Below are 12,142 nucleotides of genomic sequence, written 5' to 3'. Positions count from 1 at the left end.
AGACTAAGAACTGCAAAGGTTCTTTACAGTGCAGATACAGAACAGTCTGGATGTAGACAAGAGAAGTGAGTTTTGGATTTTGTTGAGGTCAAATATGAAATAGAAAATTATATCAGGATTTTTAATTTAGTAGCAATATTCAGAAGATATCAGTGTGCTTGAAGTGTGAATAAATATAGAGCTGATTCTTTGCTTGACACTTTTGTAATTCCACGTACTGGTGGTAACAAGAGGATTAATTTCCCCCTAGTCTTTCTGCCTCCTGCGGTAAGACATACTGTGATCAAGATAAGTGCCTCTACATCTTGGTCAAACAATGGGAGTTAAGGAGCTGTATGTGGAGGATGAAAGGCTAAAGGCCACGTTTCTAGAAGTTTCTCCAGGTTCTGCTTAGATAGATATGTCATTTCAACTCTACCCTAAAATGAGATAAGTAATTATCTGTACTGACCACAGAAGAGGCAAACTTTGGCATTACAGCTTGGAAGTTAAGGAACAGCAAGAGTACCTCAGTCACTGAATACTGCCAACCCACCTCGATGCCTCCAGCACAGCCCTTAAATGGAGGAGTCAGAGGCACTCATTGGCAGCTCCTAGATGCATGCAGGAATGCCCTAGCCCCATCTCTTTTCTTCGCTGATGATGCAATAGCTCTGTCTCTGTGGAAAATGTGACAGGATCACCTGTTACATAGGGCACCAGTTGAAGTTGAGTTGGTCCAGCAACTCAATAGACATTCTCTTAAGGTGGCCTGAATAGTCCGTCAGACACTGGGGAAAGATTAAACAGGGTCGGTGCTGTAAACAAGATTATTGGCTACACATTTGTTGGAAGTGTTGGACAAGCAGATCTTGTGTAAGAGAACATGGAAGAGGCTGGAATAAGCTTGTGGCAGCTTTAAAAGGCTGATGATACCACCCTGAAATGCTGGCAATGGCTTGAACAGGCTGATGCATACACATGAGGAGATAGCAGTGCTGGGAACATGCAAGAGTCCCGTGCAACCTCCAGGGACGCTTCTCCAGGCAGGAGTTGCAGGTGAGAAATAGGAAAGAGTAAATTAGGACTACAGGTGAGACAGCCTCTGCATGGTGTTAGAGGCCAGGCAAGTTGGGTTAGGGACGGAGGAGGCAAACAAGCCATTTGAATCAATGCAGAAGATAAAGAAGGTGATGAATATGTTTCTGCCTTCTTGTTTCTCTAGTGGAAGCACCTAGATTTAGAGGTTGAGTAGTATGTAGATATGTATTTTTCTGTATTAATGCACAGAGTTGAAAACAAAGCTGCAGTCAGATAGAGCCAAGGGTGTGAAGTAAACTGCTGGGAATGGCTATAAGTGGATTCCTGTCAGCACAGAAACCTGGCCAAGGATCTACCTCTAGCTGCTCCCCGTGGAAGATGGTAGTAAAGGGATCTAAGAAGACAAAGGTGCTTTTCAGCAGATTTCATCTTAGTGTGACAAAAAGGAGAAAACTCAGAATAGGACTTCTCAAATCTCAAGGCAAGTTGGGAAGATAAATTATAGTTGCTTGTCTCCTATTGCCTGAAAAGGCCTGTGCGTTCTGGACTTTCTTACAGGCTTGAATGGACAGTTTCCTGTTTTCAGGCATGATAGTGGGGCTTCTCTGGGTGATTGAGGGTTGCTGTGGACAGGCATAATGGGCATGTTATTTAGAAATAAATTGCTGCTTGTGTTTGGTGCAAACTGAGAGGTATTTGAGTTACATCTTGTTTGTCAGGAAGAGCGTAGCACCTTTCTCCTTTAAAGAAGAGTGGAAATCCTGGAAAGGGGGGGCTGTCTGATTTGTGTTGGGTCAACCTATTATCCTATCTTTGAAAGTAAAACTTTGAATAAAGGCCTAATAGAAGGTGCTGTGGAGGGGAAGTAGAAATGCTGTACCTGGTGTTAGAGCTAAAGCCAGTGATGATGTTGTGACCTCAGTCGCTGACCTCCAGCTGAGATGTCTGGAATTATAATCAGTGCTCCTCACCACCAGCCAGGGTGTGCTTTTGTCTTGCTTATAGCCGCTACTATCCCACCCTTTATTGCAACCATTCATCATCTGAAGAAAGACTGGGAGATGATAGAAGATGTCATTTGTATCAAAGCTTCCTCTCCTTTCTTTTCATCCTTTCCTTGCCCATTCTCCCATTTATGCTCCATTCCTGTTAGATTTTGCCCCCCTTGACAGATTGATCACCCCTTAACCCCCCCCATAACACAGCTCATAAATTATTTCTTTAAAAAATATTATGGCCCCTCCATTTTCAAATGGGAATGGCCCAAATGATCTGTCACTCATGGCCGAATCAGGGAGAGATTTCTATTTTCACACTTTAAAAGACCACAACAAATCCAGAGAATAGGTTCCTGCCTGTCTGGCATCGATCACAGCTGAGCGTTTATCATGCTTACAGATACAACAGATTTAAGGGAAAGCTTTACCAACCAGACCTGGCCATTGTTTTTCCTTCTCCACATTCATTCCAAGTGCAGGACTGTTTATATACCACAAAGATGTGAATTAAGAAAAAGAGTACGTATAGAATTTTCCAGCTGTTGAAGTCTTATTGTTATCTTCTGTATCGACCAAACCCGTTGTCTCTTAATTGGTTATTGACTGTTGTGAGGCAAATAAGGCAAGCTGTCATAGAGGGGAGGGTTAGGGTGCACGGTTTATCTTAATGGTATGTTGATCATCACTGGTCTATAAAGCCAGCGGGAGAGGAGTTCATTAAACCAGCCTGCAATTGCTTTAAGAAAATGTATGCTCTGGGTCAAAATGATTAATCATATATGTGATACCACAATCAGAGGAAATCGGCAGTGTTGCTTGGGCACTGACAGTGCCAGAGCTTGAAAAAAGCAGATGCACTGAAACAAATTCATTAGGGACAGCGATTTTTTTGTTGTCCGTGAGCCTTAGCTAACCATAACCAACATTCAAGGATTCTTTTTTCCTGGGTGTTGTGTTTTGTTTTCCTGCCTCCCTGTGTCTCTGGCAGGCTGATTGGAAACACGTGATTGCTCTGTGCGGCAGCCTCTTCTCTGTGCCTGGGAGTTCTGGTAGGAAAAGCAGCGGTGGAAAGGATGCTTGAGCCACCTGACTGCGAAATGCACAGAGTGCCCCAGAAAATGTTTTTACCCTATAAACTGTAACGTGTGAGGAATGGGAAGAGGGAGGGAAAGCTTGTTGGGAACGATCAGCTATGCTGCTGTGAGCTGCCCATTACCAAAATGGAATCTGCTGGGAAATCTGCAGTATATTTTAATTTCTTTCCTGGCTATATTTTAGGCTGTGTATTGAATAAGTTACAATAACTGTCAGGCAGAGTCCATTAGTGTCTCTGAATCGGGCCTGCCATGAATCAGAAGGGAGATTAGCAGTACAGGCTCAGTGTTATGAAGGTCTCACGCAGCTGTGACTTGTCGAAGAAACGTTTGTAGGGGCAATAAACAAGGTGTTTTTTTTTTCTTCCAGATTATCTCAGTGTGATGTTTTTGTTATCATATTTATTCTTTGACAATTCAGAACTGGTTATTAAAAATTTATGATACGGGTAAAGGTTTGTGCGGTTTGAAAAATGAGCCTTTGTGGCAGCCACCTGAACACGTCCCGTATATCACTGTGCCGCGAAAGCTGCAGAAACTGCCCGGTTATTATCCAGCAGAGGAAGGAAGAAGGTGTTTAGGTCTGGAAAGTAAAGGGGAAAGGAGACTTAATGGGGAGTTTTCCTTTGAGAGCGGAGGGCAGTTCCCTGCCTGGACTGCTGGCTGGAGGCTGGGCCACTTTCACCTGCTGGAGAGTCCAGGACTCTGAGATGCTCAGTCATTCACTTCTTCCCATACGCATTATAGCAGTGGACCAGGGCGGCAGGTGCTGCTGTTCCATCAGTTGCTCTTTCCTGATATAGGGCAAAACTGGAAGCTTTCATCAGTTTTGGCCAAGTTTTTTTTTTTTTTTGACTGTGATAGAAAGGGCTATGCATGTACAGCAGAGCAAGCTGTATGAAAAGAAAGCTCTGATGAGGAGCTCAGCAGAAAATCACAATTCTTCTCTAATGAATATGAAACAAACCTAGAGAAGGAAAATGTGGACTGAATCCGTAAAGCCTGATCTTTATTCTTTTTCTTTTTTTCCTTTTTTTTTTAAATTTTTTTGGTGTAAGTTTTAAGTGAGTTTTAAACACGGTAGGAAGAGAGTGATGGGTTTACCGGACACCAGGGTAGTGCTGTTGTTAGCATTTCCTTTTGATTCAGGTTTAATATTACCTACATTATAAGAGAAGGTGCAGCTTGCATTTTAAATATAAGCTGTGGTTAATGCTATACCACGAAACTGAGTGAAAAACTGAATACAAAAAGCTGTACCATTCTGAGCCACAGACGGTGAAGGAAAGCATTCTTTTAAAAAAGAGAAGATCCACAAATATCTGTTTATCAGATTTCCAGGCACGTTTGTTCAAAGTTTTTGGTGTGCTTCTGTTATGCAAGAGAATGAACGTGACATTCTTCAGTTGCTTTGACAAGGATAATTTCAGAAACATTGCCCTATCATTCCACAGATTGCACCTTCTCCTTCTTTGTCACGAGGCATTTTTCTGGGGCAGCTTTTCTCAGCAAAACTGCCCGTTTCCCAGGAGTTTTCACACCTGTTCATACAGGGACAATGAGGAAGAGTGGGCTGGATTTGGTTAGAATAGCAGCTTTGACCCAGTGACCATTTATTTTTAAAGTCAGAGAGTGTGTTTCTGTTGTCAGCACAGGGGAGGAGGTTGCAGGATGTTCTGAATGATGCCTTTTCTCCAGTTGCAATGACACCAGTCAGATCGCGGGCACCCCGAGTCATTTCCACATCAACATCAACCCTTTCCCTAAACTTGTGGATTTGAAACGCCTTTCTGATCTAGTCTGCCATCAATGCTATTGTTTTCAGACTTTGTATTCACTTTTGGCCGTTGTAGAAATTAAATGCCAGCTAAAATTTGGATGAAAATTGGAGGCCGGGTCGAGGCTCACCACCATTGGTTGTGGACATATGATGATAAAGCTTCAGCAGCTCTTTGCAAGAGGTGGGCTGCCTAAACAGGGTCCCTGGCCTTGCCTAGAGCGCCTGCAAGGAGTTGTGCCTCAGATTCTGTTTGGAAATGCCCTCTTTACAAGGACATCTTCTCTCCTCAGTGGCCACATGGCCTTGCTCGCTTTGAAGGGCACTGCAGCACAGTGGCCTGTCCTCTAGCATATGGGAGCCAGGAGCTGCTGAGTACCAGGGAGAGCTTTCAAGGGAGGCTGTGGGCAGCTCCCAGCAACAGAATGGTACAGACCTGCCCGCCTGCAGCTGCGTGCTGAGAGGAGAGCCACAGTCCCCAGCTCATGTGTTGGCAGTGGTAACTGCTCCCCTTTCTTCCGTTCACCAGTGGCTTCCTTCAAGGGAGCAAAAGAAGCTAGCAGAAGCCCTGCTGGTTTTCCTCTGCACACTTCATAAAGAAGTTACAAGAGGGCACATTCCCAATTTCTTTTTAACTTTGTAGATCACCTCCAGCAGACAGATTGTCTCGTAGACCACTTCCCCTCCCCTTGGCGATCAAATAACATTCCTGTGGTGGCTACAGCAGTTGCTTACATGGAAAAATAACATTAGGAAAGTATTTAATGTATTTTTAGCTGTCTTTAAATGCATTTTAGCAGCTGGAAATGAGGGAAGTTAGTACCATGTGGCCCATGGACTATCCGTAGCCCATCACCGACTGCTCAGAGCTGCTTGCTGCAGAGAGCCCCGGGGCTGGGAGCTCTGTGCTGGGCAGGCTTCTCTCACCTGGGGAGGGCCCAAGGTATGGGGTGGCCAAAAAATGACAACTGTGGAGGTTAGTGGGTTGTGTGCAGCTGAGGGATGTGGTGAGCCCACTGATAGTGTTGATCTGCCATTCAGGAAAATCCAGGAATCCTTGTGGAGGGCAAACTTCCTGTGAAGTATTAGCGGGGGTCTTCTCTGAGGGAGGGACTCGCTCCCTAGGTGCACGGTGCCAAGGGTCCTGGACAGGCTCTGCTGTGGGTGCAGGGCTACAGTGCTCCCACCAAACCCCAGGCCACAGTGAGCCCGTCCACATTTCTGGAAAGAATACGCTCAACAGATGGAGGCGGAGTACTATTTTTACCGTTGCTGGTGCAGCGAATACGGAGACCATGACAATTGATTATGTGGGACAACAGCAATGCACGGGAACTGGAATTTCAAGGATTAGGGTCTTCCCGAGGATTTCCTTCAAGAGATGCGTTTGGAGGATGAGGAATTCCTCAGCCCTCTGGCTGGAGAAATACCTCTGTGGGGAATGCGGAGGCAGGGTGCTCTGCCCCATCTGCAGCCAGCCCAGGACAATAGCACTGAGGGCAATGCAGAGTGCTCATCACAACGGGATGCTGACCTTACAGCAGTTGTCTGAGCTTCCCTAGTGATGGTGTTTGACTTTCCATGGCTTTTTTTGTCCTACCAGAGACGCTCAGCCTGCCTTTAATATATCTAGAGGTGTCTGCCACATGTTTCATCCGTTTTAAAGGACATTTAGGGAAATTAGATGGCAATTTTATACTGAGTAAGCAGACTAATATTCTGTCATTCTGCATTACTCAGTCAGACGTTCCTCCTAGGAAGTAGATGTTAGGTGTTTTCATTTAGGTGGCATTAAACTTTTGTGGACCAAGCATTAGGGTTTTATTGCAAAAGCATTGTCCCGTTTTAGTAAAAGCTTTGCAGTAACAAGTTCCATCTTAATAAATTATTCTGTTCAGCCTGCCTTGTGACTTACGCTATCATGAGATCCTGCCCTTAATATTAAGCTGCGAGCACAGATTTCCTTTTCCAGTACTAAGGCTGCATAAAAAGGCACTGAAGCTAAGAAATCCCCAATCTGGATCAAGATATTTTTTTTCTCTATGGAGAAACAAATATCCATGCAGAAATTGAAACACTTTGGAGAGGAGGAAATTCTACTGTAGATTGTTCTTCCTCCTTCTTTTTAAAAAAGGAAATCTTGACTTAATATACAGTCTGTTTCCAAACTACTGGCATCTTTCACAAATATAGGCTGCTTGGCTGATGAACAGATAGCACAGTTTGTGTAGCCAAAGATAGTTGTCATGATGCACTTATTAATGAGTACACATTGAACATCAAATGCTGTGCTATTTTCAGAGAGGTCCTTTCAGATCCTTCTTTCTGTTCTTTTTTTGATTTCTTTTTTTTTTTTTTTTTTTTTTTTTTTAGTTTCCTTATCCTCCTGCCATTTTCCTCCAAAGCTCAGTGTCAGGGAACAGCAAGGAAAGGGACCTGGGAGAGGAGATGCACTCATCCATCCCACTTCCTCAAGTCAGGAGCTACTCTGTGCGTGCCATTTCTGACAGATGTTTGCCTAATCTGCTCTTAAAAATCTCTAGTGATGGGGCTTTGACAGCCTCCTTAGGCAATCTACTCCAATGCTTTGCTGTACCTATCATTAAGACGGGTTTCCTGATATCTAACCTGCAATTAAAGGCCGCAATTTCCTCTGCCACCCGTCATCACGTTGAACTTGCAAGTCAAGCCAGCCCTGCAGAGATGGCTGTAGTTTCCTCCGTACATCTTCCTGGCCATCAACACACCCTGGGTGATGAGCTCTCCTCTGCCAGCAGTCCCTGTGCTGAGTTCCCCTCCTGGATGGCACCCTTCCGGCAGGCAGCTACCTGCCAGCTGGGGCTGCTCAGTGGGGGATTTGGAAATCCCAGGAGAGGTGTTGCTGCAGAAAAGTTGAAGTAGTTTTCTGCTGATGGAAGTGAGAGTGTTCATCATGATCCCAAGGCACACAGTAAGAGCTGAAGCCTTTATTGTCCTGGAACAAAATGTGCTACGAGAGCAGTCGTACCGTATATTGCATACATGCATTCATTACATCTAGCGCTTTGGACACGCACTTTTTGTTGAAAGCATTTCTGTAACCGTATTGGGGTTTAAAAGCATTTTAGAAAACAGGGAGGTGGCAGGTTTGATTTGCCTTTTTTTTTTCCCAGCTGCTTTCTTTTGAACAGTAGCACTCAAAGTGCACCCCATGGCAGTGGGGCTGATGGAGAAGCTGCAGATGCCAACGTGCTGGGAGCGAGGCAGAGAGTCAGGGCAGCTGGGGCAGGTGCCTGCTGGTGTGCAGCAGTGACAGAGAGGGATTCGGCACAGATACAGGCATATCACAATGTTGCAGTGACACGATAAGCTCTGAGCCACTCTTAATACGCTTAGAACGGTGCCGAACATTGTAAGGGTATTTCCTTCTACAAATTATTTACAACTGGAAGATGGTAGTGATGGATTCATGTGAGGCAGCTGGGGAAATAGGCCTGGCTGCTGAGAGCAAGTATTTTATCCAGTGGAAAGGAGCTAGCCAAATATACTTTTGCTGCTTAAGTAAATGATAGCAGTATGCCATTCGACTGGTTTTGAGACAAGGAAATTCTGGTGACATCTGAAGTTAAACGAAATAAGGAAAGGCAGGAGGGGAGCGTGTTGCTGGCAGCAGCAGCCTTTGTTGAACCAGCAGTTTTGGTAAGTGGCTCAAGGTCAGCGGGCTTTGTCTCTGTGTTGTGACACGTGTTGTGACACGTGCATCACAAACACCCTGCTATCCATTTCACTTTGCAAGGTGTGTGCTCTGGGACAGGGCCCCAAGAGACAGGCTGCAACCTGCAGCCCGGCACGTGTGCAGCATCCAGCACAGCTCTAAGACATGGCTGCATGGCTCTGGGGCAGCGCTCCCGGCCCTGTGCAGCACCCATACAGCCCCATGCGAGGTCTCAGCAGGTCTCTGCCACCTGGCTGCATGCAGGTCTTTTCAACTCCGCAATCATTTCTGCAGGGCCGAGCTGCTGCTGGAGCCGCTGGTGCTGAGCTGTGCATGGCACTGGGAGGGCATTTGTGCCCCACTGAGTTCTCTGTTGCCTGGAAGGGCCTCAGCAAGCTGGCCGTGTCCCTTCACCCAGGCTGCGAGATGAGAAAATGGCCAAATCTGTTTTCAAAATGAGCAATTTTATTTTATTTTATATTTTTAATAAAATACGTTCAGATTTGGACTTGGTATTTGATGCAGCATGGGAGGGAAATGTATTGTGTGAGAGAGGGTTCAGTTCCAAGTTAATCATTAGAAGAATACATTTAAGCCTTTGTCAATATGAAAGGGATTTCAGGTGCTCTGGAATGCTTTGCCTCTCTTCCACGCGGCAGCTATTGAGGCAGAGAAAGAAAAAAACATACATAAGCTGCTACAACATGCACACTGTAAGCTGTTTTTCCATTTCCCGATAGTAGATGCTGTTTGAAAGATACTTTGGGGCAAAGTTTGCACTTTTAAGAACTGCATTGTCTCCATTGGGCAAAGTTTGCTCACACCGCAGGGCAGCCAGCAGAGAGCTGCGGTGCAGCTGGTGTCACGGCCTCACGTCTTCCCTAAAATCCCTGCACCGCTCACCCGCTGCTTCCCTTTCCCAGCCCTACTCCAGAGGAGAGGCAGAAGCCTCTCTGCAGGCGAACCAGCCGTGCAACGTGCAAGGTGCAAATAGCTTTCACAAATGCCAACGCTAAAAAAAATGTCCCTGTGCTGGCAGCGTGACACGTGCAAACAGGCAGCTCACACCGCACCACGCAAGAAGGGATAGTGGATACTGGAGCACTGCCACAGCCGTGGGGATGCAGTGCCCCGGGCCCGGCCGTCACCCTACCATGGGGGACTGGAACCGCACAGTGCCCCCCTCTGCGTCCCCCCCTCGGCCCCTCCTCGGCCCCACTCCTTCCCCCACCCCCGGCTCATTGGGGCTTATTTAAATACGCTGGCAGGGAGCCAGGATCTCATCATTTTAATGCAGTGTAAAATGGAATGTGCATAATTATATGCAAGCCATATGCGAGGGAGACAGCTCAGCTGTGAATTTCGGGAGGCTGCGAGAGGGAGAGAGCGAACAGTCAGGGATCAGATGAGACGGAGCGGAACAGAGTGCAAGTGTCACCCAAATGAACAGTGCAATGAGTGCTCTGCCGACACTCCTCCTCTCACTCTCTTCTCCCTTTTGCTTCAGCTCAAGACCCGAAAACGCTGCGTATTAGGAGGAAAATGCTATATGCAGGCAGTGTTGCTAATGGGCTCTGTTAACGTCTCCATTTAAACTTCGGCTTTCTTAATTAACAGCGCGGCTCCAAATAACCAGTAACTTTTCATGCATCTTCGTAATTAAGTCTTTTTCCCGCGTTTGATGGAAGGGTGGCTGCTCCCATGAGCTGATTGCTCCTTTTGGATCTTTGCTTAAGCACGGAGGGGGAGTCCGTTTGCCTACAATAGTGTTACATATAAAATATGACTATGAAAGCTGATTTCTTCTTTTTTTTGGCCTTGCTGTTAAACTGCAAATACGTTATCTAGGGATTGCTTACGCATGTCAAAGAGTTGAAACGAGAACGTATGTAATGTAATCCTGAAAAAATGCAACGAGGTAAATGGAAACCCTGAAGTTACTCACGGTTTCCAGCTCAAATATTTTGTTTTGGGTTTGTCTTTTGTTGTTCTAATGGTTATGCTGCGATGAATTTGCATGTTCAACCTACGCTGCGTAAGAGAACGGCATCGCAGCTTCTCGTATCTAAAAGGTGTATTTAAACAAACTTTTTAATGATGTTGTGTTCGGGGATTCCCGTCTGTTTTAATGATCTGAGCTGTTATGCTTTTAGCTATTTTTTTTTTCCTTCCATTATTTGTAAGTCCCTAAATAGGCCATTATATTTCCCTTCAGGCTAGAGATGAAGATGGACATGCTGAAAATTTTCCCCAGCAGCACTATGCTAAGGAAACTCCAAGACTTGCCTTCAAGAATAACTGCGAACTACTTGTAAGAATAACATACTTACAACAAGTCTAGATTGTTACTTTAGCACAGTGAAAACCGTTTCTCTTTCTGAAAGGCTTTTGTTCATTATGCCATACATTATGAAATATTACTTTTGTGTGTGTGTGTGTGTGTGTGTTCCTGTTTAGCATTCTAATGCTAGTTCTGGTATCCGTGAACGATTTAAGATCTTGAATTGCTTGCCAATCTCGTGTGTTTGATGTCAGAATGTGAACGGCCTTGTGGTGCTGCCTGGACCCACGTGGTGCAAGGAGACAGCCAGGCCGGGGCCCCAAAGCTCTCACCCCCATCCACTCGGTACGCACGGCCGTAGGGCTCAGCGCTTCCTCGCCCTCAGCCCTCTCCTCACTGCTCCTCTGCTGCGGGGAAAGAGCAAAAGCCGGGAAGCGCTGATGGGGGAGCCTGCAGTGTTTGCAAGCTGAAGCACAGCCACTATCAGCTGCGAAGGGATCTCAGTTCCAAGGCAGGGTTAACTCTGTTCATTTCAGCGTTTGCAGCTAGGCGAGATGAAAGGCAAGCTGGAATGCCTATTATATTTCTATTAAATGAATCTGTTGGGACCTAATGTTCTTGATTAGCTTGCGAAAATGAGTGCTCCACAATGAGTTTTTCTGTTTACCTAGAGTAAATAGAGAATGAATTGTAGTGTATGTAAAAGAGATTCACGCTCTGCGTTTGAAAATGGAGGTTGAGATGAATCGGTAGATCTCTCCCTCACACCCACCCTTCTTCTTGGCCTCACCTACATAAAATGTGTCATTTGGCTAAATGGAAATATTTTCAGAGAACCAGAATGCAGGGTTAGATTTTGAAACAAGCTGAAATGAGCCACAGTGCTTTTGTCCTAATTATAATAGCCAAGAGAGGGGTGGCAGAGGAGCAAGCTGTGTTCCCAAGGCACTGAAGCCTACGCACAAGGTGCTGACCGAATGCCAGCCTTGATCCCCAGGTAGGACAGCCAGGGGAGCCAAGATGCCGGGCTGCGATAACCCAGCATGAGAACTGGCCCCAAGACTGGTGCAATTTGTAGAGATGCCCACACTGCTGTCCGTTTAAGATGGGCTTGGCATCCACACTGGTGGACCACAGGCTCATGTACCGCCGGCATCCTTGGTGCGGAACCAGCCCCTGTGGGGTCATGACAATGTTTTCAGGATATCCACGTTCACGTGTGACACTCCAAAGAGTTGGCTGGTTCCCAGTGTAATTTCCTCGAACAAAATGGGACTT

General features: G+C 45.9%; 1 protein-coding gene across 2 annotated transcripts in view; it reads left to right on the top strand.

The window, feature by feature from the left end:
* The window catches only part of SOBP (sine oculis binding protein homolog), a 110,573-nt gene that overhangs the window by 52,964 nt on the left and 45,467 nt on the right, over nucleotides 1–12,142 (top strand). The window contains exon 5 of one of the 2 annotated variants that reach the window (NM_001398094.1): nucleotides 10,799–10,894. The exons of the other annotated variant lie outside the window; for it this stretch is intronic. Within the exon in view, the coding sequence (NP_001385023.1) occupies nucleotides 10,799–10,894 (96 nt within the window). The remainder of the gene's footprint in view (nucleotides 1–10,798; nucleotides 10,895–12,142) is intronic. 2 annotated transcript variants of the gene reach the window in all.

This window comes from Gallus gallus, chromosome 3 (assembly GCF_016699485.2).
Source record: "Gallus gallus isolate bGalGal1 chromosome 3, bGalGal1.mat.broiler.GRCg7b, whole genome shotgun sequence".
Taxonomy (NCBI): domain Eukaryota; kingdom Metazoa; phylum Chordata; class Aves; order Galliformes; family Phasianidae; genus Gallus; species Gallus gallus.
The sequence above is the reverse complement of the archived record's forward strand: the minus strand, read 5'-3'. Positions and strand labels throughout refer to the sequence as shown.